This window comes from Myotis yumanensis, unplaced genomic scaffold (assembly GCF_028538775.1).
Source record: "Myotis yumanensis isolate MYYU_CA2020_CCGP unplaced genomic scaffold, mMyoYum1.0.hap1 SCAF_2, whole genome shotgun sequence".
Taxonomy (NCBI): Eukaryota; Metazoa; Chordata; class Mammalia; order Chiroptera; family Vespertilionidae; genus Myotis; species Myotis yumanensis.
In genome coordinates, this window is record NW_027223753.1 from 24,662,151 (window position 1) to 24,688,764 (window position 26,614).

Below are 26,614 nucleotides of genomic sequence, written 5' to 3' on the forward strand. Positions count from 1 at the left end.
GTGCAGAGTGTGTGTCCATGTTGCCCTCCAGGGCTCCAGTTCAGTAAAGCTTCCGTCCCTCTTTCTGCACAGGCCTCGAGGCTGAGGAGGGTCCCTAGGTGGGCCCTGAAGATGTGAGTGGCCCGGGGCCCACTGTCCCTTGCTGCTGCTGCTGCTGCTGCTGCTGCTGCTGCTGCTGCTGGCCCTTGCGTCTCCGAGAGCCGGCGCCTGCCTCCTTGCTCTCCTTCCTGCTCGGGTTCCTGTTGGCCTTTTCCCTCCGGCCCTGGCCTCCCTTCCTCCTCTTCTGCCCTGCAACCCAACAGCAGGAAGACTCAACACAGGACTCTTGCCACAGCAGGGAGGCCCCAGGCATGGCCATGGGCCCCAGGAGGGGAGTGGTGAGGAAGCTGGGCAGGGGCGGCAGCGGGGAGGCTGGGATCGCTGCCTTTAGGCAGTCAGGCGCCCTGAAGGCCTCCTCTGACCATCAGCCACTTCAGAGGACCCTGCGACATGGGCACTGAGAGGGGTCCCAAGAGCCTTTTCATCCTCCACCCCTGGACAAACCGCACACCCTCCTCCTCCTCCTCATGCCTTCCTCAGGCCTGGGATCCCAATGGGCCAAGAGGTTCAGTGCAGTTTTCAGGACCCGCAGGATGGCCCCGCCTCCTCTGGGGTCAGTCACCACATCATTGCCAACTGCAGGCTCAGTGACCTTGATCAAATCACTAGCCCCCTCCACCACCATCCCCAGGCCGGTGTGGCTCAGTGATTGAGGGTCGACCTATGAACCAGGAGGTCAAGGTTCAATTCCCGGCCAGGGCACACGCTCGGGTTGTGGACTCAATCCACAGTGTGCGGCGTGCAGGAGCGGCCGAGCAACGACTCTCTTATCATTGATGTTTCTGTCTCTCACTCACTCTCCCTTTCTCTCTCTGAAATCAATAAAAACATGTTTAAAAAAATGTTTTGAATCACCACACCCCCTTCCGTGCCCTATCTGACCTCGCAGGGCCCTCCCAGTGCCCACATCTGCTGGCTCAGGAGAAATGGAGACACTGAAAGGATCTCCACACGGAAGTTTCCAGCTCCCACCACACAGAGTTCTGGGTCTCGGCCAGGCCTGGCACCAGTTTGCACGGCATGGGCTCTTGAGTTGGGGCTGCCCCATTTGGCCTGGCCTGAGACCCTCTTCTGGGCAACAGGCAGGGAGCAGAGGTGGTCCCATCTCTGCGGTTGGGCCTGGCCCCCGACTCCGGGGAGGCGGAGGCGGAGGCTGCAGCTCACCCTCAGGACAGGGCGTCCTCCGCACTGTGCACCTCCGGATCTCTTTGGTGTCGGAGCAGATGGCATGGTCGCCCCCAGGCGCATGGAGCACCCTTCGCGTCCGCTCCTCGGAGCCCCTCCGGAAACCACAGAGCTTCTTCCTCTTGGTGCACGGCCCCCACGGGGACCACTCGCTCATTTCACATTGTGCTGGCAGGAAGGGAGAGGAGAGAGAGAAGAGGAGGGTCACAGAGTACCCCAGGGGAGCTTTCCCATCTGCTCTCTACCTGGGGCTCGGCCCAGAGGTCAGGAGAGTCCTGAGAGAAGCCCCAGAGGGTGGTTGTGGGGTGAGCTTTCTCTGGGCAGTGCCTCAGCCACACTCTCCCTGGCCCGCCCTCCTCCGGGGGTCCGGGACCCTCTGCCCGCAGTGCCCACATGCGTACCAGGACTGCTGCACTCCATGGTGCCGTTGGCAGCTGCGGAGCCCTCGGGGCAGGCCGGGTAGCAGCGGCCCTTGTGCAGGTACAGGCTCTCCTTACACTTGGTGCAGAAGTTGTGGCTGAAACAGGCCTCGCAGTGCTCAATCTTGCATTCTGAGGAGAGGACCAGAGTGGGGGCCTCTGGCTCAGCCTCCCCTCATCCCCATCCCAACACCCACCGCGCCGGCCCACCCACACTGAGAGCAGGACAGGGCGGGGGAGAAAGGGCCAAAGTGGTCACTCTCTGGGCTGGCTGGGACTCACCGGGGTCAGCTAATCCCAACCCAAACTCAATTCCAGGCCCTGGAGCCCAAGGTAAGGTCCAAGAGAGCCCGTTTCAGAGGAGGGGGGCAGGACCCCCGGGGATTAGTGGGGGTGAGAGAGGAGGATCCCAGCATCTCATGGAACCCCAAAGGGCCACCTTGTCAGAGCTGGACTGAGGGATACAGTGACCCCCTGACCGTGGCTGTGTGGTCTCCTCTTCCCCCACTGCTGGGCATCCACAGACCCAAACCCTAGATCTCCTCCTGCCTGGGGCAGAAAGAATGGGTTTGGAGGAGGGAAGCCATCCCAGGGCAAATTCCTCTCCCTCCACAAGGCGAGTTCCAGGAACCGCCTTGGTTGGACTCCTGGGTCCCTCCCCATCCCCTCCTGCCAGCTCTCCCTCCTCTGGGGACGAGGGGGGAGGGTGGGTTCAGGGCTGAAGGAGCAGGCAGGGTCTTTCACAATCTCTCCCTTCTCAGATTGTGGGCAGGGCTAACTTCCTCCCCGTCTCTGGCACCTGGAGCCCGGGCTGCCAGTTTCCCAGGAGCTGGCACAGCCAGGAACTCCCCACCCCAAACACCCTGAGGACCCAGAGGGCAGCCCCAGGGTCCTACCTCCAACCTCACAAGCTCCCCACGCCCACCGCACCCTCCTCTGTGCCTCCTAGCCTCTGTGGCTTTATCTCAGCTTCCCTCCCTCCCTCCCTCCTCTCTCGCTCTGATGCCTGGGTTTGGCTGCAGGTGGAACACAGTAAGAACAATAACAGCTACCGTGTATTGAATGCCAGACTTGAAGGGCTTTACATATGCCTCCCACAACAACCCAGAGGTAAAAGCGAGTACTCCCATTTAAAATATGAGATCTTGGAGAGGTTACGACACGCCCAAAATCACACAATGAACTAGTAGCAGAGCTGAGAGGACAACCCCAGCCGGCTGATCTGGGGTCATTCGTGTCCCTTCCAGCCTCGCTGTTATCAGCTATAAAAAGGTAGCGTCACCTAGATCCTGTCTCCCTCCAGGGGGTGTCGTGGACTCAACTGATATGAGATCCAGAAACGCATCCTAAGCTCCAAGGCACTGAACACACGGGAGGGGCATTGGTTTTGTTCACTGGAGTGTGTTCACCGTGTACCCCCAGCATGTCACAGCCGGGATGGATGCAGGGGTGACAGCAGGTGCCTGGGAACTGTGGCTGGTGTGGGAGAAAGTTGAAGAGTGAGGAGACCAGGGGGAGGAGGAGGGGGAAGCAGGCTGACCGGGGCTTGAATTTCTCTGCAGTCAGTAGAGCCAGTGGCGGTTTTTAAGCAGAACTGTGATGGAATAGGCTGTGTGTCTCAGAGGCATTTTTCTGGCTGCAGTGTGGAGATGGGTGGAAGGGAACCACATGAGAGTTGGAGGACAGATCAACAGGCTATTGTAATAGTCCAGGAGAGAGATGATGGGGGCCTGGGTTAGACAATGGCAGTGAGGACAGAAAGGAGATGGAGCCCAGCTCAGTGATTGAGCATCATCCCATGTACCAAAGGGTCTCTGGTTCCATTCCTGGTCAAGGCACATGCCTGGGTTGCAGGCTCAATCCCCAGCAGGGAGCATGCAGGAGGCAGCCAATCAATGTTGATGCACTGATGTTTCTATTTCTCCCTCTCCCATCCTCTCTCTCTAAAGTCAATACCCACACACACATACACACACATACACACACACACACACAGATATGGAGCACGCGTGATTCAGTTATTGGATGGATCGGGAATAGCCCAGTGAGAGGTTGGCTCTCAGGTCTATGGCTTGGGTGATGGATTGAGACACAGAGTGGCCTGTGGGAATACAGGTGGGTGCAGGTTTGGAGGGAGGAGATGCAGTTGGAAATGTGGAAGGGATATCGGGGGAGATGTCTGACCAGTAACCAGATACTTGAATCAGAAGCCTCATCTCCCCTCATCTCAGTGTCCCCCCTCCTCCTCTTGCTGGCCACCAACAGTGCAGAGTACCCTCCCGCAGTGTCCGGCGTCTCTGTGCCCTTCTCCAGCCCTGCCCACACTCACTGATGCACTTGTTCATGTCGGGGTTGCGGGCATCGAAGTATCCAGGCGGGCAGGACGGCAAGCAGACGCCCACCTGGCGGATGTCGTTCCTCTCCAGCAGGATGAACAGCTTGGGTGAGCACTTGAGGCAGCCGTTGACCTCAGAGCAGAGCTCACAGCCTTTGGCGCAGGCCTGGCTCCCCTCGGCACTGACTGCAAAGGTGGAACAAGGGTGAGAAGGTGGCTGTAGGGGAGAGCGCAATCCTTCCCAGGCTCCCACGAGGATGGGAAGCGAGTGGACTGGACTTTTCTCCTACAGAAAGAGTGTGTTTCTCAGAAAGCACAGGCCAGGCTGGCAGCTCTCTGCAAGACTGCTTTCTGAACTCGCCAGGATCCTCTCTCAAGGGAACAAGCACAGACTCCTGGAGCAAGAGCTCCCATCCATTCTAAATGCCTCCCTAGCTTCAGGCACAACACAAGCTCACCCGCCAGGCTCGCTTCGCCATCCCCCAGAGAAGCTACTGAAGCTGCACCCTGCCTGGAACTTACCCCTACCCTCTCCAGAGGAAGGAGCCTTCTTATCCTTGAGAAAGTTTTAAGGACAAGAAGGATAATGGGCTAAACTATCTGAGAAAAACATCACCTGCCCAGAGACAAGAAGACACCTAGAATAATCTATGTCTAGAACAGCAGTTTTAACCAGAGGCAATAGTGCTCCCCAGGGACATTTGGCAATGTCTAGAGACTTTTCCCCCCTCCCCCCAAAAATATGTTTTTATTGATTTTAGAGAGAGAGGAAGGGAGAGGGATAGAGAGATAGAAACATGGAAGAGAGCCAAACATCGATCGGCTGCCTCCTGCATGCCCTGTACTGGGGATTGAGCCCACAACCCGGGCATGTGACCTACCAGACAGAATCAAACCAGGGGCCTCTTGGTTCATGGGTTGACGCTCAACCTCTGAGGCACACCGGCCGGGCTAGAGACACTTTTTATTGTTACACTGGAGAGGGGGGTTACTACTGGCCTCTAAGGGAGGCCATAGATGCCAGTAAACAGCCCGCAGTGCACGAGGCAGCCCCCACACAAATTATCTGGTTCAAACTGTCAGTGGTGCTGAGGTTGAGCAACCCTGGCTTAGAACCATCCTTTGAGGTAGTGTGATCTCCAGCCCCGCATACCTTTGATCTTGTTTCCTCATCCACTTGTTCAACCAATACTTACTGAGCCCCTCCCAGGTGCCAAATGCAGTGTGAGGGCTGGGGATGTGGAGGCAAAGACGCCGAGCCACTGTGCCCTGATCTTGCAGTGGCACAGACAGACCCGCAAACAGGCCAATGCTGTCAGCCACCAGACCAAGCAAGAGTGGACCCAAAAGAAGAGCGAGAAGGAGTTGCATAGGGGGTGCCATTCGGGCCAACTCTTGAAGAATGAGTGCATTTGTCGGTTAGGAAGTAGAGGCAAGGGCCTTCTAGGAGCAGGAATACAGAGGTATAAAACAACCCAAGGGGAATAGCAGATAATTTGGGCGCAGGAGGGATGGGGGAGGGGAGTGGTGAAAGATAAGGAGTCCTACCTTAAAGGGACTTTTAAATCATGCTAAGGAACTTGCACTTGATCCTGCCCAACAGTGTTTCCCAAAGAGTATTCCTTGGAACATGATTTCCCGAAATCAGTGGTTCCCAATCTTTTTTGGCAATGCCCTACCTGAGCATCTCTAAAATCCTGATGCCCCTCGCCCCGTGACATATAATTCTTATTATTCAAAAAGTGAACTCCTATTCACATGGAGGAAGCCTCAAAGGCCATTAACTTCATTTCAACAAGCTTTCAAAGAACATGGCATCCATGAAAAAGAAAAGAATAAAAGGACAGTTGCAGTACCGAGGAAGAAATTGTTAAAAAAATAATAATAACATGAAGTGATATGAAAAAGTAGCAAATAAAGTTTCAAAACATATAATAGAGAACTGAAACGCATAAATATGTCACAATATATGTTTATATACTGTATATGAGGCCCCTAGAACCATAAGAAATGCAAAAAATTCACTGTAATAACTCATTCTCAAATTCCCCCCCTTAAAAGTCAAATTGCCCCCCTGTGGGGCATGTGCCCCATGTTGGGAACCACTACCCTAAGTGATCACAGGGGGCCACTGCAGCAGGTAAGACTGAGAACCACTGGGTCCAACACTCTAAACAAGACTCTTTTTCTTTTTTTTAAATATCACTTCTCTTTATTATTTTTTTAAAAATATATTTTATTGATTTCAGAGAGGAAAGGAAAGGGATTGAGAGATAGAAACATCAATGATGAGAGAGAATCATTGATCGGCTGCCTCCTGCACACCCCCAATTGGGGATTGAACCCGCAACCCGGGCATGTACCCTTGACTGGAATCAAACCTGGGACCGTTCAGTGTGCAGGCCAACGCCCTAGTCCAGCGGTTCTCAACCTGTGGGTCACGACCCCTTTGGGGGTCGAACAACCCTTTCACAGGTGTCGCCTAAGACCATCGGAAAACACATATATAATTACATATTGTTTTTGTGATTAATCACTATGCTTTCATTATGTTCAATTTGTAACAATGAAAATACATCCTGCATATCAGATATCTACATTAGAATTCATGACAGTAGCAAAATTACTGTTATGAAGTAGCAACGAAAATAATATTATGGTTGGGGGTCAGCACAACATGAGGAACTATTTTAAAGGTTCGCGGCATTAGGAAGGTTGAGAACCACTGCTCTAGTCACTGAGCCAAACCAGCTAGGACTAAACAAGTTTCTTTACTGTAGGGCTTCTTGCACCCTCTGTGATGCTCCTGAGCCAAGTGCCATTCCAAGATGAGGACAGAGAGAGCTGCATTTCCCACACATTTTGGCCACAGAACCCTGTTTTGCAGACTTTTTCTTGGGACCTTTCTCAGAACTAATTAGACAGCAGCGAGCCATTGGCCAGTTTTAAGCAGAAGCAAGAGCTGCTCTGATTGACATGGTGGACAGGTCCTTTGGCAGCCTGGGAGGAGACCAGAGACTGAAGGACCATTTGGAAAGAAGCTGACCAGGTCATCCAGGTGAGACAGATGAGTCTTAAAACAAAATTTGGTTCAGAAATGCTTAGGGAATACAATCCGTAGGCCCTGGGGACCAATAGGAGGAGGAGGAGGAGGAGTCTAGAATGAGGCCCAGTATTCAGGCCTAAGGTATGGGTGAACGGTGGGCCCGGTCACTAAAAGAGGCTCATAGGAAGAGAAGCAAGTTGAGAAGGAAGGAGAGTAGGTATGACTCACTTAGGAGGAGCCAGGCATGGAGGAGCTGGAGATACAGGCTGCAGACAGAGAGCTGGGGAATGAGAACAGAGACGGCAGGAGACTGTGCAGGAGGCAGAACTCAGGCTGCAGAGTGGGCCGGACCTGGAGCCAATCCCCAGCCTGTGACCCAGGGTGAAGCCCTGCATCTTGTGAGCCTCCCTCTCCCACCCCTGGGAAAGGAAGCTGTGGATGCCCACTCGGGAGGGCTGCTGGGAGGAGCACCTGCTCCGTGCCTGATCCTTGATTTCACAACAGGAGAAGGAGTGAGACTTAAGAAGGTGAGCAGAAAGGAAGAGGAGAACAACAAACACAATGATAACAATACGACAAAATCATCATCATGGCAGCTTGTCAGTAAATGTCGAAACGGGCTCTGTGGCAGGCGCTGCCCTCAGGCTTGACAAGTATTGACTCATGTAGTCCTTGCAACCCATAAAGTGGGTACTGCTATTTTCTTTTTAATCCTCATTTTTACAGATGAGAAAACGGAGAAGCTAAATTACTTGAACAAGGCTTCACAGAGAGTATGTGTTCTAGGCAGAGGCTGCGGAGTTCATGAGGCCAGCGGTAGGACATTACCAGGGGACGTGGAAGCTGAAAGTGTGACTAGGCTAATTTTTAGGTTTATTTGTATAGAGTCAATGTTATTTGATTAATCGATAGATTTAAGAATTAGTACCGTTCTTGGTTTAGTTATTATGAGAGCAAAAGTACTCAAATGTTGTACTGGGTTCATGAGAGAACCCTAGGGATTATTTTTCCACTTTGGGCCTTTGTTCAGCTATATTACAAATTCATTAAATCACTGGAGCTATTAGATATCATTTCTACTTCAAATATATTAAATGCTCTGTTGCTCAAGGTTTTTATTTCATTCATTGTTGAAATGAATGATCCCTCTAGGTTTTGGCCTTGGTTTCAATAACCAAAGCCATTCAGGTGTCCCCTTTAAAGCCTCAATAGCTATGTTCCCATATTCACTTATTCTTTTCTTATCACTTTTGTTAGGGACAGATTTGCAAAAGGCCTTCTCAGAACCCTGCTGTCTACCTCCCATTCAACCAACAACAAATCTCTGAGTGTATTTCCCTTCAGATCCATGAAGAATATGGCAAGAGAGAGTGGGGCACACGTGGGGATCTGAAATTAGTTCGGCACGGTTGGAACCTGGAGTGAGTGGTCAGACAGGAAGCTGGAGAGGAAAGCAGGGGCCAGATGAGGAAGGGTCTTAAATGTGTATAGAGGAGTTCGGACATTATCCTAAAGGCAGGAGGAATCACTGTGGGCTTTAAAATAGGAGAGATGGTCTGGGTTCCATATTAGAAAGATCACTCTGTAGTGTGGAGAATGGGATTGTAAGGAGGACATAATTGGAGGCAAAAGGACTCCCAGGTTCAAAGACATGGAGCTGAACCAAGACGATGGAAGAGAGTAGACACGTGTAAGACATTCAGGTGGTAGAATCAGCAAGACTAGGTAATGTCGGGGAAAACACAAGTCAAGGGTGACTTAGAGGTGTTGGGCTTGAGTCACAGGTTAGCTGTGGGCCCTTCACCCCGAGAGGGACCACAGGAGGAAGAGCAGGTTTGGGTTGGGAAAGGATGAGTAGTTGAGTTTTACATGTGTTGAGGTTGTGGTTCCTGCGGGACACCCAGAGGAAGGTGTCTATTAGGCAGTTGAACCTGTGGGTCTGGAAGTAAAAAAAAACACATTATGGCTGGAGATTGAGACATGAAATCCTTAACATGTACTAGTAAATAGTCATTAAAGGCATGGAGGTCCATGAGGTGGCAAGGAGAGTGGGTACAGAGAGTGAGAAGAGGAATAAGACATTTAAGAGAAGGGCAGAAAAATTGGGGTAGCTTAGAGGCCGATAAGGAGCAACCAGACAGGCAGGGGATGCTCAAAAGCATAGTGCATCATGGAAGCCAAGAGAAGAGTACACTCAAAAGAGGAGGGAGGCATCACACACCACATGCTGTGGAAGTGTCCCGTAAAGAACAGCAACAAACAGGTTATTGGTGCCTTGGGTGGCGGTGGAGAGCAGAGGGTAGTGGTTGAGGAGTAAAAGGAAAGTGAGGAAGCAGGGCCATCTTATTTTAAGAAGCTGGCTGGGGGGGTGGGGGCGATTCGGGATCCATCCTAGGAGCCGTCACTGGGGTTAAAGGCATGGGAGTGGAAGGCATCCCGGGGTAGAAGCTGTGCAGTTGGAAAAGACAGCAAAAGGCTGAGGCCTGGGCAACACTCATGTTCAGCAGTGGGAGAGGGGCAGAGGAATCATTGGAGAGGTGGGAGGAGACCGGGAGAGAGTGGGGCTAGAAGCCAAGTTGAAAAGGGAGAGATCACAGGGACCAGAGCTGGGAGGAGACCATGGCTGTGAGCTCTGAGGCAAATCTAAGGAGGTGACCTTGCATTAGGAGGTGCCCTTGAGAAGAGCAGTTTTGGTGGAGAGGTAGGGATGAAAGCCAAACCACAGTGGGCTGAAGAGTGAGGGGAAGGGACGGTGGTGGGGGCAAAGCAAGGAGAGGGTCAGAGAGAGTCAGAGAACACAGAAAAAGAAAAGGGAGAGACCAGCTGGGAGTGAGACTATGACAGAAGACTCAGAGGCAGACTAAAGGCCCACGGATATTGGAGGGTCAAGATACAGAGCTCAGGTGGTAAGACTGGCCTTGAGGCCAGGGTCAGGGACAGGGGACTAGGGAGTTGAGTTCCATGAGGTTTGGGGGCTCAGCAAAGAGGAGACGGGTTTAGTGACGGGCAGGGGTGAGTTCAATGAGGAAAGGAGTGTTTATCAAGGGGGTAGGAACCAAAGGGTGTTCTCAGCTTAGCAAGGCAAATGAATGGGCAAGGAGAGGCTGGAGAGCCAGGGGATGGGGGGAGGGAGGGTTAGGTGTGAGTGTCCAAGGACATGGTGGGTGTTAGGGGTGTTGCATAATGATTCAAAGGAAAAAGCCAAAGTTAATTCATCCCATAGATGTTTGTTTACTGCACACCCACCACAGGCCCAGAGCTGCGAGGAGCTGGGAATGTGGAGGTGTAACAACAAAAACCCACCCAGGAATGCGGGAAACAGGGCTGGCTATGCGCTGTGGTGAATGGAGGAGCAATAGAAGGCACTCCCTTACCCAGCCGGCTAGGTGAAGAGGGTGTGCCAGGCGGAGGAGCGGCCTGTGCAAAGGCTCTGAGGCGCTGAACATCCTAGATGTTCAGGGATTTGAAAATAGGGCTTTAGCCCTAGCGGGTTTTGCTCAGTGGATAGAGCGTCGACCTGCGGACTGAAGGGTCCCAGATTCGATTCCAGTCCAGGGCACATGCCCAGGTTGCAGGCTCCACCCCCAGTAGGGGGCGTGCAGGAGGCAGCCAATCAATGATTCTCTCTCATCATTGATGTTTCTAGCTCTCTTACCCCTCTCCCTTCCTCTCTGAAATCAATAAAAATATATATTTTTTTAAATAGCGCTTGCCCTAACCAGTTTGGCTCAGTGGATAGAGCATCAGCCTGCGGACTGAAGGGTCCCAGGTTCGATTCCAGTCAAGGGCATGTACCTTGGTTGCGGGCACATCCCTAGTAGGGGGTGTGCAGGAGGCAGCTGATCGATGTTTCTAACTCTCTATCCCTCTCCCTTCCTCTCTGTGCAAAATCAATAAAAATATATATATATATATTTTTAATGGGGCTTTATTCTGCTGGCAGGGAAAGGGACCACAGAAGGGCATGGCCAGATTCAGTTTGCTAGGCTCCCTCCAGCTCCTGTGTCTATGATGGGGGTTGGTGGGGGCGGGGCATGTAGAGGAATCGTCTTGCAGGGCTCTAGCTTGGCCAAGGAGGTTGGGTGGACTCAGTGGAGGGTGGGGCTCAGAGAGGGGGTGGCACCTTCTTCCCTCCTGCACAAACCCTCCTCACACAGCTCTGCCCTCCACCACCCCCTGTCACTCTGCTCCGGAGCACTCAGTGAAGCCCATCTCCCTGAGCCAGGAAGGCAAGGAGAAAGTGCCCTCCTCACTTCCTCTGCTGCTTCTCCGCCTCCTTCATCCTTGTCCAAAACCCTTCAAGTTCATGTCCCTATAATCAGGTCTTGCCCCAGGGTGGCTCAGTGCCCCTGCCTCCTTGAAGAATGGCTTCTGGCCACTGACCTTTCTCCCAGTTACTCATCTTCCTAAAACCAAAACTGAGGGTGTTACACCCCTGCCTAAAATCCCTCAATAGCTCCCTATGTCTGCAGAACTACGACTCAGCTCCTCCACTTCCCCTAAAAAGCTTTAGCCTCAGAACTAACGTCACCTCCCCCAGGCAGTCTCTCCTGATCTTGCCTCCCTGCAGAGTCCGGATGGAGTATTTCTCTGTGTTCCCACGGCCCCCATACTTAAAGCCATTGTGGTAGACATCACCATGTGTCATTAAAATCTTCTAAAATGTCTTTTTTCCCCATTAGAAAGAGCTTTGGAGGGCGGAGACTCTCTCGTTTTTGAATGGGAGCCCAGTGAAAGGATGTGGGTCCCCACCAGAATGTAGGGCTGAGGATGTGGTGAGTGAGACAGAGGCTCAGAGAGGCAGGTACATGAATGGAGCTCACTGAGTGTTTGATAGATAGCGTGTGGGGAGAGGGACTGGCTAGGAATGGGGGCTCAGGGTGGGTTGGCTGAAGGTCAATGAGGGGTGGAGAGGAACTCACCATGACCCCGAGGAGGGATGCCCTTGGTATTGGGTGGTATCTAGCCTGGGAGGGACTAGATTCAGTACGTTGGCGGGGGTTAAGTTGGTAGGGGTGAGGGTGGTGGTGACAGGGAATGGGCCCTCAGTGAGGGGGTGGGCAAGGGCCCTTCTCAGGCTTCACACTCTCCCAGGAGACACATCTTTTCCTGGTGCCCAAGGTCATCCCGGGTATGCCCCCTGGGAAGATCCAGCATTCTTTAACTCAGCTGGGATCTTAGTTTAGACCTTCACTTTTTCTCACCTGGGCCCAAAGGCATTTTGAACTAATCTGTTTACCTCCCACCTCAAGCCACCTCCCCTCTGTTGGGTAAGCAGCTGGACCTGCTGCCCCTCTGATTACCCGTAGCTCCTCATTACCCATAGCTCAAGGCAGGTCAAGTGCAGACTCCTCAGCCTGGCGAGTACAAAGCGCCCCTCCCCACCGTCTGACCTCTGCCTCTTCTGGAGCATCATCCCCCTAAAACACTCCCTAGGCCCCAGGCAGCTGTCTGTGCTCTGTCCTGAGAGGTTTTGGGCTGTTCGTTTTAGCAGCACAACCCTTCTTTTTAATAGGAAAGACCCTCCATGTATAAAATAGATGTGAGCACAGCTGCCCCAGTTAAAGCCCTAGAGCTCCCCCAGAACCCCCCTTAGAAACCATTTCTCCATCTATGACTCCAAGCTGTACCCCATTTCCTGAGCACACAGTCTCTGCCTCCCCGCAAGTCCACACCTGTGCAGACGCTGGCCCCTCTGCCTGGAATGCCCTCACCCTCATCCACTCCCCACCCCTTGCCTAGAGAGGTAGGGTTTGGGGTGGTGGTGACAGGGAATTGGGCCTCAGTGAGGGGGTGGGCAGCTTCTGGAGGAGTCAAGGAAGGAATGGGGGCTTCATGGGGACAGAACTGAACGAAGGGGCCCAGGAATCCGATAGGAGAAGGGTCTCAGTGAGGGAGGGGCACTCAATGTGAGGGATGGTGAAGGAGTGAGGGCTCCATGAGGGGCAGGAAATGCAGGTGGGAAGGTGGTCAGGAGAGGGTGGGTGCTAGTGAGGGTGAGTGAACAGGAGGCTTGATGTGGGAACGTGTCCTCGGTAAGTAGAAGAGGAGAAGGACGCCCTTTGAGGGTTCATAACTCATAGCTAAAGGATTCTTTGCTCGGCCAGGCGATGTGGCTCAGAAGTTGAGCATCGACCTATGAACCAGGAGGTCACAGTTTGATTCCTGGTCAGGGCACATGCCCAGGTTGTGGGTTGATCCCCAGTGTGGGGTGTGCAGGAGGCAGCCGATCAATGATTCTCTCTCATCATGATGTTTCTATCTCTCTTTCCTTCTCCCTTCCTCTCTGAAATCAATAAAAATATATCTTAAAAAATAAAATTAAAATTAGCTTTAAAAAAAGAGAGAATTCTTTGCTTGACTTCTGCCCCTCAATGCAGGGAAGTCATCACTCCTACCTGAAATCAGCCATTTCTGGGCTCAAAACTTGTGTGTGACTTTGGATCAGAATTATATCGGGTGGCTTCTCTGGTGGCCCTATCAACACTCAGTCACGGGATGCTGGAAAGAGTCAACAGACTTGAGACTCATATTCATAGTAAGCCTGCCTCGGCCCTGAAGGCTGCCCAGTGCCCTTCCACATGGTCAGGAGGCCAGAGAAGCCAACACAATGGTCTGGCTCCTCTCCCCCGACCCCCACCCCCACCCCCACTTCCCAGGACACCCTAGGGCAAAATGGTCCACACATTGTTTATGTAACAATCACATGCCTCCTGAAGTCAACAGAGAGCTTGATATTTCACAAAGGATTCACTACATGTACACATCATCCCATGTAAGCCTCACTATATTCCTATACAACGACACTTGTAGCTTTATGGTTATTCTTTAAGCAGTACTGCCTAGGAACATGCACACTCATCTCTCTCCGAGCTCATGTGCCTCTTAGACTCTCACTGCACCCCAAGTCTTTCCCCTCACCTTACCCCACCCTCATATCTCCCGATCAAGGATGTCTGGCACACACCACTTGGTAATAAAAACTGGGTTACTGCTGCCAAGGCTGTGGGATGTGGCTATATCAAAAGCGTCATAATTGCTGTATTTGATTGGTCATGGCTGGGGCTGGGCCCTTTCTGATGGCCAGGCCAGTGCTTTTTTTTTTAGCACCAAGTTTAGAACAACAAGTCTGACCTCTGGTTTAGGTGGGTGTGTGGCTCTGCACATGTGAGGGGCAGTGTGATCACTAATGCACATCACACGAGTGCGAATGGCTCCACTCATACTCTTTCTCTCATCTTGGAAATAGAGGACGTATTATAAACCGCTAAACTGCATCTGGCCCGTGGAGTCCAAAATGCTGGCTGCGACAGCTGAGAAGGGAGGAAAAATCAAGGTTTCGATGCTAATTAAAGCTAACCGTCTCTAATTGTTTGTTAAGCTAGGGATTTTCAGCTTCACCAGTTCTCTGAACTTCTGTCCTGGGCTGGGTTCTTCCCTTGGCTGCTCCTATCGACACTCAACCACACTCCTCTGCCTTTCGACCTTTACTGGCAGCCTGGGTCTCCGGGCCTCAAAAGGGAAGCAAGAAGGGGCTGGGCCAGGCCTCAGAGGGGCTGCCTGCCCATGTACGTGACATCTCTGATGGGGATGCTGAAAGACAGACCTTGGGGTGGAGCCTCAGGTCTGTAACGCAGGCCTCCACCACCCTCCTGACACATCTCTCACAGGCAGTGGCTACAACCACCGCAGGTACAGAGCCCCCATCCCTGGGAGCATTAGGCAGAGGCTAGAGGACCTGCGCTTGGGAGCACCTAGAATGGGACTCTGAGGGACTCCGTGAGGGACAGCGAGGGCAGTGTGGACAAGTTCAACTTGAACTCTGTCAAGCTCTGTTTCCAAGAAGCCTGGGCTCACAGGAAGTAGGCGTGCCCTTAGGACTGTCATCTCTTCCCCTCTCCTCGCCTCAGTTTCCCCATCTGTACAATGATGGTTTTATTTTGTTTTGAGAACTCTTTCTTCCAATGATATCTTATGTGGAATCTTACCGGAAGTAGGGAAAAGCAAAGTTGCTCTGGTTGGAAGGGTGGTAGGGCCTGACTCCTGCCCACTTGCCTCCCCTTCCCTCCCCCAGGGCAACTCCTAGACTCCCCCTGGGCAGGGTTCAACACTGTAGGCGTGGACATTCTCATGAGCTCCCAGCTCCACGGTGCTTGCCCCATCATCTGGGCAGAGAAGGCTGTTGCCTACCACCAGGTGGGCAGAACTCCTGGCCCAAAGGGGTTGAGGCCGCACTTCAGCCCCCAGTGAAAGGAAGGGCCCTGAGCTGTCGGTGAGGAGGGAACCAGGCATCCTGGAGCAGGGGGACGGGGGATCATCTCCATGGATACCACACAAAGCTGGTGTTATGATGTCAGAGGGCATAATCCACACACTGGATCCGCACAAGAGAGGGGTTAATCTAGAAAGCAGAGTCTACAAAGGGGAAAATCTACAGAGTGCACCATCTCAACACATTAATCCACAAACTGGATAATCCACAAACGGGATCATCTAGCGAGTACTCTACATGAGTACAAATCGGCAATGGTTGTCACAGAATAAAGCCACCGAAGGCCCTCTCGTCCCCCAGGTAGCCCCCGACCATGCCCCTAGCTCCAAGGCCCTCCCTGGTCCAGCCCCGTCATTACTCACTCCGCCTCTGTCTCTTCCCCTTGATCCCCCGGCTGCCAGCAGTGAGATGCATCCAGCTGAGAACGAGGGCCGCCACACACAGCCCAAGCCGCATAGTCACTCGCCAGCTCCAGGCCCCTGGCAGGAGGGGTGGTCTTTGGGGTGATGGATGGCGCAGGGCTCTTGCTAACGCCTCCGGGGCTGGGTCAGCAGCAGGAGGCCCAGGCCTGGGCCGTGTCCCAATTCCACCATGATTTCCGCTGGGGAGTCCACTTCTCTATCGGCCCCTAAGGAGGTCCAGAGAGCTTTCCTCAAAGGCACTTGGCAGAATTTGTCACTTCAGCAGGGACACCTCCAAAACCCAACCTGTTGGGGGAGGAGAGAGAAGAATTAATTCTGAGGGGCCAGGGCGGACCCCCCAACTTATGCCTCCTACCATCCCATGGTGTCTCCTGTCAAGGAGACTATGAGAACTCAGAATGTTTGGACATTACAAGTTGCCCACCGGGCACCCCTATAGAAGAAATCTGCTCCCTTTCCTGTGTTGCAGAATTCCCTGGGATTAGAGCTGGCTACTCAAGCAGCTGGAACACAGTGGACCCTCAAACCAAGCTTGTGGGTCACTGGGGACCAGCTGGCCCCACCCCTGCCCAGTACTGGCCAGCTCTGACGGAAAGCCTTTAGGTCCACTCCACAGACCTCATCTGCAGTAATAGCGTGTCTCTTGAAGATGAGCACTCTGTCCTTCTGTGAGTGACCCCTCAACCTTCTTTTCCTGGTGTTGAGTCACCCCTGTGCCTTTCACCTGTCCTGGAGCTAGAACAGTGGCCCCGACAAGGACAAGCCGGCAGACCCTGCGTGGCCCTCTGGGCTCGGCGAGAGGAAAGGAAGTAAGGCTTCCCCGGGCCACAGAAACTCTGACACAGCAGGCCTGGCGGGCCTGGCCTTTGTGAGAGGATAAAAGAGGCAGCTATGCCCGCCCTGGTCAGAGACCCAGAGAATGGGGATAATCCCCCAGCCCAGGAAGAGCCAGGTCTCTGGACTGCTGGCTGGTGATGGGGGCAGGGAGAGCTGGCCCCTCCCCAACAAAATGTGTCTGGGAAGTTGGAGCCCAACCTGGGAGTCAGAGGATGAAACCCCACTGCACACTCACAGGAACACGTGCTCCCAACACACAGCAGAGGCCAGCCCACGCCTTGCCCCCCACCCACCCACCCTCACACAGGGACAGGAGGAAGCAGCGAGCCTTCAGGAAGCTTTGTAGATGCCAGGGAGGTATCACCCTCCCATCCACGGGTTAGAGATCTTTGGACACGTCACAGCCTCTCCGAACCTCAGTCTCCTCATCCATAAAATGGGGATAGATATGCCTATTTCACAGGCTTGCTCTGAGAGTTGGCTGAGTTTGGGCTTACAGATGAGAAATCTGCATTGCTGGAGTGGAGGTGCCCCTGGCAGTCCCTGTCCCAATCCTCTCCCCCTGGGCCTCTCAGGGAGGCCCCGGGAGAGCCCACCTGCATGGGAGATAAATCATTATCTCACAGGGAGCTTAGCACCTCCCTCCTCAGCCTCTCCCACCAGCTTTGAAGGCCAGACACACTCAAGTGGTTAAGCTGCCTGTGAGAAGTGTTTACACAAGGCTGATGGATCCCACCTGGTGCTAGGGCCAGCCACCCCCAATGCCTGTCAGCTGCCAGCCCCTACCTGGCCCTCCAGCACTCCCTGCACGACCTGCTAAAGCCTTCCCACCCTCCCCAGCCCCACTACACATTTCCACCCCCTTCAGTTTATCAAACTGGGATATCTTCAGTGCCAAGTATATGGTCTCAGAGGTTGGCCATAGAGCATGATGGTCAAGGGCATAAACTTCAGAGTCAGACTGCCTGGTTTCAAATGTTGGCTCTCCGACTTATTAGCTGTTACCTTGGGCTAGTTGATTAACTGGCCTGGCCTCAGTTTCCTTATTTGCAAGAGGATTGTTGTGTGTGTGTGTGTGTGTGTGTGTGTGTGCGCGTGTTTAATATATATATATATATATATATTTGATTTCAGAGAAGAAGGGAGAAGGAGAGAGAGATAGGAACATCAATGATGAGAGAGAGCCACCTCCTGCCCGACCCCTACTGGGGATCGAGCCCGCAACTCGGGCATGTACCCTTGATGGGAATTGAATCTGGGACCCTTCAGTCCGCAGGCTGACACTCTATCCACTGAGCCAAACTGGCTAGGACGGTTGTTGTTGTTTATAGCTTAAATGAGTTAATACATGAAACTGCTTAGAATGGTGCCTGGCACAGAGGGAAGACAATAATATTTGTTGTGTTTTCTATGACCAAGACTTTATTTTGTGCCTACATTCCAATGGTCATCTAAGAAGTAATATAAACAGTTTTGCTCCCCTGTTATGCAGTTTCCATATTTGTATTTCTCTCTATCATGGATCGCCTTGGCCCCAAAGTGATCACTCAAAGTGATAGGGCTAGTCTATAAATGCAGCATTTTTCAAACAGAGGTCTGAGGACCCCAGGCAGATACAGTGGACAGACCCTGGAGGAGAAGACCACACCAGACACACCTGGTGCTAAACCCTGGGTCTGTGAGCCTTTCTTTGGCCTCCCGTGAGATCAGGACTCCTGGGGTCTGGAGTGCAGAAAAGGCCTCCTGTTCATCTCTGAATGCCCTCTGTCTGCCGTGCACGGAACCTGGCACTGCAGGGTCAGTACTCAGCAAAGGTTAGTTCCCTCCCTCTCCCTTCCTCTCCTTCCCTCTCCATCCTACCTCCACCTCCAATCTCCCAGGTCTTAGCTTCAGCCCAGTTCTTGCCATGTGCACCCAGTCCTGGCCAGTGAGGATCTTATGGTCTATTTCTACCTGAATCACCATCAAACCAGGATCTCAGCTGGGAAGTAGGGAGGAGGATCCAGATCTGAATTTCTCCGGGGCACAGGACACTGGCCTCTGCCACCCATCACTACACAGGCAGAAATAACGACTCAACATTGCCCGGGCTTCTGATTTTTTTAAAAGTTGAAAACTCAGGATTTTATGTGAAATCTGATTTCAATAGCTGGGTAGGTCTCAGACTAGGAACCCTGCATCACCCACCCCTACACACTGACAATGGGCGCGCGTACACACACACACACACACACACACACACACACACACACACGGGCAGGCTGAGAGAGGAGAGAGGAGCTGATAATTTTCTTTTAAGCAGCCTGCCCGCCTCAGTTCTATTAGTTCCTCTGTCTGATTTCCCTGGTCCCTTGGGCCATATGGCACAAGCAGTTCTTTTTTTTTTTTTGAGGCCCATTCCTCCGCACAGGCAGAGCCAGCAATGGGAACTGCTGGCAGTGATGGAGGTCTCAGACGTCAGTGGGGGTGAGGAAGGGCATTCTGACTCCGCCAGGGTGCGAGTGAGGGATCCACATCCATCACCTGCCATGTGCTAGGTCCTCAGGGAGGAAAGTAAAATCCTGCCCATTTTACTGGCACCAAGAGGTTAAGGGTCTTGAGGTGACAACTCACTCAGTGACCAGCCAGTTTGCTCCTCAAGACTGGGGAGCTGCAGGGTGGGCGAGAGGCTGGGAGCTGGGGAAGGTGGTGGGAAAGGCTGGAGGCAGAGGCAGACCTGGGGCAGGAGACGGAGGAGAGAGGAGGCACGTGCTAGTGGTCGGGGAAGAGGAGGCCGAGCTAGGGAGAGGGACATAGCTGGGGGTGGGGCTGAGGGCGGGGACTCGTCCCTCCACCCCACCACTCCACCGAGGGCTGAAATACCTTTCACCTTCTTGCCTGCAACACTATCAGGATAAATTAGTATTCCATCCGGGGCCGGACACAGGCCCCAAAATGTAAACCATCCACATCATTTCTCATTAGCCCTCCCCGAGACCCGCTACGGTGGGCGGGTGGAGGCCGAAGAATTGCTGGGCAGGGGAGGAACCAAGGGCGTGCCTGTGGGACCTGTCGGGATGAGAGTGTCCCCCAGAGCTGTCAGGCAGGTGCTGTCCCAGCTCGCCCCCCAAAAGGGAGAGCAGCGGGAAGGTTGCTTCTCCTCCCTTCATCTCCTCTCCAAGCGTGTAAATTCTCTCTCCCCCTCCACGTCCCACGTCACCCCCCCCCCCTCCACGCCCTCCACCATCCGCGAGAGGCCCGACAGGTGCAGGGGGAGGAGAGGCGGCCCTGCAGTCCCCTGACCGCCCCTCAAAATCCCAGGGTACTCTCCCAGTCCCAGAGGCCAGTGTCTTAAGAAAACTCCTGCACCCAACTGCTCGCACCCAGAACCCGCCGTTGCCCTCCTGGGGGCCCGGGGCAAACGCACAATGCACCTCTCCCCAGCCAAGCCATGCCAGGCGACCCTCAGCGCCCTACCCCGCGGGTCACCGAGCCGCGCCACCCCGCAGTGCAGGGGGGCGGCCACGCATGCCCCTGCCACGTCGGACCCGGGCCGAGCTGCGGGACTGGGGTGGGGTCACCAAGGGCCGGAGGATCGGGGGAATCCGCGGTGCCGAGACCAGGAATCAAAGTCTCTGGATGGCGGGTGGTGCGAATAGGGCTGGCGGACGTGGGGCGCTCAGAACTACCCGTGAAGACGACCATCGGGGCTGCGGGGTTGAGGGGAACCCGAGGCAGCAACCGGGCGGGGGCTGCCCGCTGGCTCGAGGGGTGACATGGGCGGGCGAGGGGCGGCAGGACTTGCAGGAGGGGCTCCAAGTGGTGCCCTCTTCCGCCCTCGCTGGCCAGAGAGCAGCCAGAAGTCCTCTCCCTCTCGCTGTCTGCCCCCCAACTCAGCTCGCCTGCGCCCCGACGGGAGAGCCCGTGGCGCCCCAGATCCCGGGGAAGGGGGCGCCAGGAAGGAGCACCGGGCAGCTCAGGGGGGACTCACCTCCGCGCTGCCAGCCCGGCCGTAGCAGACCCGGGAGGGGCGAGGGCGCGCCCGCTCACCCGCCGCGGCACGACTGTCCTGGGCGCCGGGCTCTCCCGCGCTCCGCCCGCCGGTCCCCAAGTTGCTCAATCTACGAGCCGCTCACGCCCTCCGGGGCCGGCGCCCCACCCGGCGCATCGGTCCTCTGGCGGCTCGGTTCGGCCTCGCTCTCCCCAATGCCCCGCTCGGCGGTCCACTCCCCGCTCTCCGCCCAGCTCGTGCTCTCCGTCGCGCCTCCGCTCGCCGCAGCTCCCAGCCGGGAGAGGGGCCAGTCCTCCGCGCGCACGAGGGAGGGAATCCCCCCCTTTGCCGTCCCACCCCCGAACCGGCCCCCCTTCCCGGGATCCACAGGAAAAAACGGACTGGAGCGCCAGGCCCGGGAGCTCGTAGCCCCCTCCCGCACGCCCTTGCCCGCAGCTGGGGCGCAGGGCTGGCAGCCGCGCGCGCGCGCTCTGGACCCTGGCGCAGACCCTCTGCCCTCGCTCCTCCCTCCACCCCCGCCCCGCACCCCGGGGATTCCACACTCCAGATCAGGGGCTGCAGTTCCAGGCATCCTGGGGGCAGAACAGGGCCTAGGAGCCTCTGGAAACCTCAGTTTCCCCCTCAGGATCCTGGAAAGTGACAAGGAACCGGCGCAACAGGGCCTGTCGTCCTGGCCACGCCCTCCTCCTCTCAGGGTCAGGTCTTCAAGAGCATCTTCCCACTTCAGAGAAAACACGAGGCTCTGGGATCCCTAGAACCCCGGGGAAGACACTTCCACGCGAAACTGGTGTAGGAGAGTGAGGGAGACCGTGAAGTAAAACCTAGATTCAAATTCCCGCTCCATCATTTACCAGCTGTGTTGCCATGCTGAAGTCACTCAACCTCTCTGAGCCTCAGGGTTGTCATCTGTTTTGAGGGGTCCATGAAATTAAAGCTTCAGCTGTTTGGTCAATGGTAGGGGCTCCATAAATGTGTGTGAGTCCTGAAGGGCTGCAGACACCTGCAGATGATGTTGAAGTTAAGCCTGAAGAAGGGAGGCAGGTGAGATTCACTCTCAGGGTGGCACCCAGCTGCTCTCCAGCTTCCTTTTAGCTAGGGGAGAGGAAAATGGGCTAAAACTGTAGTGAGCAGGAGTGAGTTAGAGCAGAACAGCTATACTGATTGTGGGGGTGGGGGTGGTAATGAAGACAGGCTGTGGAATCTCCTTCTCAGGGGAGGAGGGGGCACCCCTGACGACTGGGAACAGAGCACAGAGTCTTCCACAGTGACAGGGGCATCGATGGAAGGACCCCTCCCGTGTCCGGACGGCCAGGGAACAAGGAGGGTGGATGGCCAGAGAAAGTGGAGCAGTTGAGTCCCAAATGCCCGACGTCTGGGCTCAGTTAGCCAGAGCATTGCCAAGTTTGCAGGAGGCAAACAGCCACTTCCGAGTTGGTCCTGGGCCCCCTCCAACCCCCTCTCCAGGCCCTCCCCGCTCCCCTCTGCCCTGAGCCTTCCCTATGTCTCACTGGCCCTTGGCTCCGCTCCTTGCCTAATCAAACAGCCCCAAATGCTGAAAACTCAGTGTTTATTTTATTTTATTTTTTTACACACTTGCATAACTCCCCGACAAGCCACGCCAGGCGCTGGGCTTTTTGTTTGGTTTTATTTTGTTGCATTCAGGGGAAAAAAGAGAGAAAGAGAAGAGAAGGAATAACACAAACCACCCAGCCCTAGAAGCCGTCTTAGGCCAGGCAGTGGGCTCGGGTTTCCTGCCTGAGGAAAAGTCTGTGGGAGTTGGGGTGGGGGTGGGGGGCTCACTACTAGGCTCAGGAATGAGTGAGAAAGGGAAGAAAGCCACCTGGATCAGAGAAGATAATGAATTAGAACCATGTGACAACAGTGGATGAATAATAACGAGCATTTCTTGTGCACCTAATACATGCCGAGCCCCGTGCTTGCATATACATATTGTTACCTAATTTTGCAACCATTTTTCTTTCTTTCTTCTTTTTCACATAAATGTGAATTCTGAGCCTCAGAGAGGTCAAGCCATTTGCTCAGAAACACATGACCTGAAAGTGGCTAGCCCAGTTCCCATCACGCTCAATGACCTGTCATTTCCCCGAGAGGACTATGCTGCCCTGAGTGTAAGGCTGTTCATTCTGCCTAGAAATGTTGTTTTCCTCTGACCCTTCTCTCATCCTCCTTCAAAATGCCCCCATGAAGTTTTATCCAGCCACCTTGCACATCAGCCTCTGGACCTTATGCAGACTGTACGGCACTCATCACTGGCCTGTGATCGTCCCTCCCACTACACTGTGAGCCCCTTACAGGCAAGGACTGGATCTGATTTATGCATATGACCCCAGCACCAGGGATGTACTTATTTGATTTCTAGTGAACGGAACCCCAAGTCTACCAGGACTGGACCTTCTGTAAATCCTTCAAACTTATTCAGATGATGTTCCAAGTCACTATCACTACTTACCCAAGACAAGGTCCTCATTCTCATTAGAAGACCAGAGGTCAGTGGACCGGACCAGGGCAGTGGCACCCAGAGATCGTTAAAGTTTGTATACTTACTGTCATCCCTTCCCAGGCAAAAGCTATTCTACCACTGGCACTGTCCTTGTATCAGTATATGTTCAGCTAAGCAATAGAAGACCAACTCAAATTAGCTTAGATAGCGAGGTGGCTTATTTTCTCATGAATTGAGAAGGGCCAAAGTAGGAATGATCCCAAAGTTCCGAAACCACATCAGATTCTTTCATATATTTATACTAGAGGCCCGATGCACGAAGATTCGTGCAAGAATGGGCTGTCCTTCCCCTGGCTGCCAGCACTGCCTTTGCTCCAGCCAGAGCTGCCTTTCTGCCTTCATTCCGCCTTTCTGCAGGCCTGGAGCAGCTGGGGCGCTACGGAACGCCTGTGTTCTGCCCCGCCCCCAGCCGCCCAGTGCCTGCATATGCAAATTAACCTGCCATCTTTGTTGGGTTAATTTGCATACTCACTCCTGATTGGCTGGTGGGCATCATGATGGTATGGTCAATTTGCATCTTTATCTTTTATTAGTGTAGAGATATATATATTTTTTAAAATATATTTTATTGATTTTTTACAGAGAGGAAGGGAGAGGGATAGAGAGTTAGAAACATCGCTGAGAGAGAAACATCGATCAGCTGCCTCCTGCACACCCCCTACTGGGGATGTGCCCGCAACCAAGGTACATGCCCTTCACCGGAATCGAACCGGGACCCTTCAGTTCGCAGGCCTATCCACTGAGCCAAACCGGTTAGGGCTTAAATATATTTTTATTCTATCATCTCAGTGTATTGGCTACTATCCTCGTGATCACAAGATGATGCAGAGGGTCCAGGCACTACATCTTTACCAACCAGGTCCAACAACAAGTCCAGCTGTCCCTTTAAAGAGTTCACTGGCACTTTAACATGGTTAAAGTGATAAATTTTGTGTTATGTATATCTTACCATAATTTTAAAAAATGTTAAGGTGCTACCTGGATTACATACCCACCCATGAAGCAATCACAGACAAGAGGGATGATGCCACCAAGATTAGCTTAGACCAGCCAGGACTCACCTGCATTGTGTAGGGAGGGGTGTTCACAGGCAAAAGAAGGGGAAATAGGCTTTGGGGTAGGCAACCACCAGTGTTTGTGGTCATCACTGTTACTCAAAGAAAAGCTGGCTTACTGTCAATTTCCTGCAGATTTTCCTGCAAACCTTCGTCCCCAGGGCCCTGTTGTTCTCTGAGACCTGGTCGTTGTCTCTCTTATGGAGGCAATACTAGTATAGGATGGTGGGGAAGTGCATGGACACTAGAACTAGCCCGGTCTGAGTTCAAAACCCATCTCTACCACGGACAAGCTCAATGTCCTTGGGCAAGTCACTTCGCCTCGGCTTCCTCATCTGTGAAACAGACATGGTCACAATACCCGCCCACCACAGCTCTTATGAGGATAACAGGTCATGCATTTAAAACGCTTACACAGTCTAAGAATTACAGTGAGTAGTTAGCACATGCTGGCTCTTATAATGTGCTATAACTTTGTCCTTTCATTCGTTAAATATTAGTGCTATCGTATCCCAAGGAGCAGGCTGGAAGTGGAGGAGACAGAAATGAACATCCCCATGATCTGTTTTAAGGAGCTCTTGGTCTAGTGCAGCAGTTCTCAACCTGTGGGTCGAGACCCCTTTGGCAGTCGAACGACCCTTTCACAGGGGTCGCCTAAGACCATCCTGCATATCAGATATTTACATTATGATTCATAACAGTAGCAACATTACACTTATGAAATAGCAACGAAAATAATTTTATGGTTGGGTCACAGCATGAGGAACTGTATTTAAAGGGCCAGAAGGTTGAGAACCACTGGGTGGGAGAAAAGACTTAGGAGACAAGGTAGATGAGGCAGAGAGGCGGCACAAAGGAAGGGGCGATCGCAACTCCTTGAGGGAGTCAGAGAAGCTTGTCCAAGGAGGAGATGCTTGAAAGACTTGGCATTTTCCAGGCACGTGCGATGAAAAGGCATCCCAGGCACAGGGAATGATGTGCAAAGGCCCAGAGGATGCAGCATGGGACCCTTAGAGCTATAAGTAGCTCTGGCGCGTGGGGACTTAAAATGACAGGTGGGAAGAGGGCAGCAGCTGAGATCCTTCCAGAAGGCCTCAGACACCAGGCTAAAGAACAGGGACTTTACCAGGAGGGCCGTGGGCGAGCTGCTGGGGGTTATGAGGTGGGTGAGAGGCAGGATTGGAGCTGTGCTTTAGCAGGAGTGCCTAGAAGCTCTGGTGAAGGCTGAATTTGATGGGGAGAGAGTGAAGGGGGTGGGGAGCCCCAGTGAGAGAGGGTAAGGGGGTCATTTGCAAGAACACTGCTCTGCTCTTCCCCTTTCCTCTCTCAGTCTCCTTTCCTGGGGTCCAGCTGTGTCAGCTGGCCACCCACTGCACCCTAAACACCCTCCCAGCTTCTCCACCTTATGTGACCGAAGGAGCCCGAGCTCCTCTAACACACACCTGGGGAGCAGCCCTCACCTGGAAACCACTCATTCTCTCACAGCAGGAGTGAGCACCTTCCCCCTCACCTTCCCTCCGTGGCCCTCCCTTCACCATGCCGCTGCCACCTCCCTCCTCTTCTCACCTTTGGGCTTTAGGACCTGCCAAGTGGCCTTGGGTACCTCCTTTGCTCCCACAGGACTTAGACATCTGTCGCAAGGTCCTCTTCTCCATCGCAGGCTCCAGCATCAGCCTGGGGACCTCATTCTCCATTCAGCGCCACTCCCAACACCACTGATGTTCCCATCCACTCAGCCTTCCAGTCACATGGCCGCTCCCTCTTGGCCTCACCCAAAGTGCTCGATCCCTGAGTTTGTAGACTCTAAGACCCACACCCCCGCCACACACACAGACCTCAGACCCCCAGGTGCCCACCAGGACTTCCTCTTGCTCCCAGCCTCTTGCTCTCTTCCCCCCAATTCAGATTCTTGACATTTCGATCACTCGATAATGATTTCCACACTGGCCTTTCCTCAACATCTCCACTACCCTGCCAACCCTCTGCCTCTTCCTGCTGAGCTCTGCAAGAGGATCCTCCAGCTACCTGGGCCGGTGCCACCGCGGATTCACAGCCAGCCTCCACTGGGCCCTCCGCCACTGGTGTGGATCCCTCAAGCCACCCGCGCCCCACCCTCATCAAGACAGCCGAGACAGCCAAGAGTGACTCCTTCCATTTCCTGCCCCTAAAACCAAACTCGTGATCCCTCCCCAGAACCTCTTTCTCCCCAGATTTCCCCCTTCTTGGTAAACAGCAGCGAACCTGATAAACAGGAAACTGGGTGTTGTTTTTCATTCTTCCCCCTCTCACCTCCCACATCCACTCCGTTGGCACATTCTGTTGGACCTACCTCCAGACCATTTCGCAAACCCATCTACTGCTCACCTCACCGCTCCCGCTTCCAAGCATCTTCGTTGCTTACCTGGGTCATTGGAAGAGCCCCTAACTGGCTC

General features: G+C 53.7%; 1 protein-coding gene across 2 annotated transcripts; it reads right to left on the bottom strand.

Annotated features, from left to right (window-relative positions):
• On the bottom strand, positions 1-26,614 carry RSPO1 (R-spondin 1). 2 transcript variants are annotated; one of them, XM_070403253.1, is made up of 6 exons: positions 26,584-26,614; positions 15,719-16,063; positions 4,033-4,224; positions 1,686-1,835; positions 1,264-1,452; positions 1-288 (listed from the first exon to the last, which is right to left on the bottom strand). In XM_070403253.1, exons 2-6 carry the CDS (start codon positions 15,810-15,812, stop codon positions 95-97), a joined length of 819 nt encoding a protein of 272 aa, XP_070259354.1. In that variant the 5' UTR covers positions 15,813-16,063; positions 26,584-26,614; the 3' UTR covers positions 1-94. The 2 variants fall into 2 exon arrangements, with proteins under 2 accessions (XP_070259354.1, XP_070259353.1); XM_070403252.1 differs by lacking the exon at positions 26,584-26,614 and adding an exon at positions 20,586-20,833.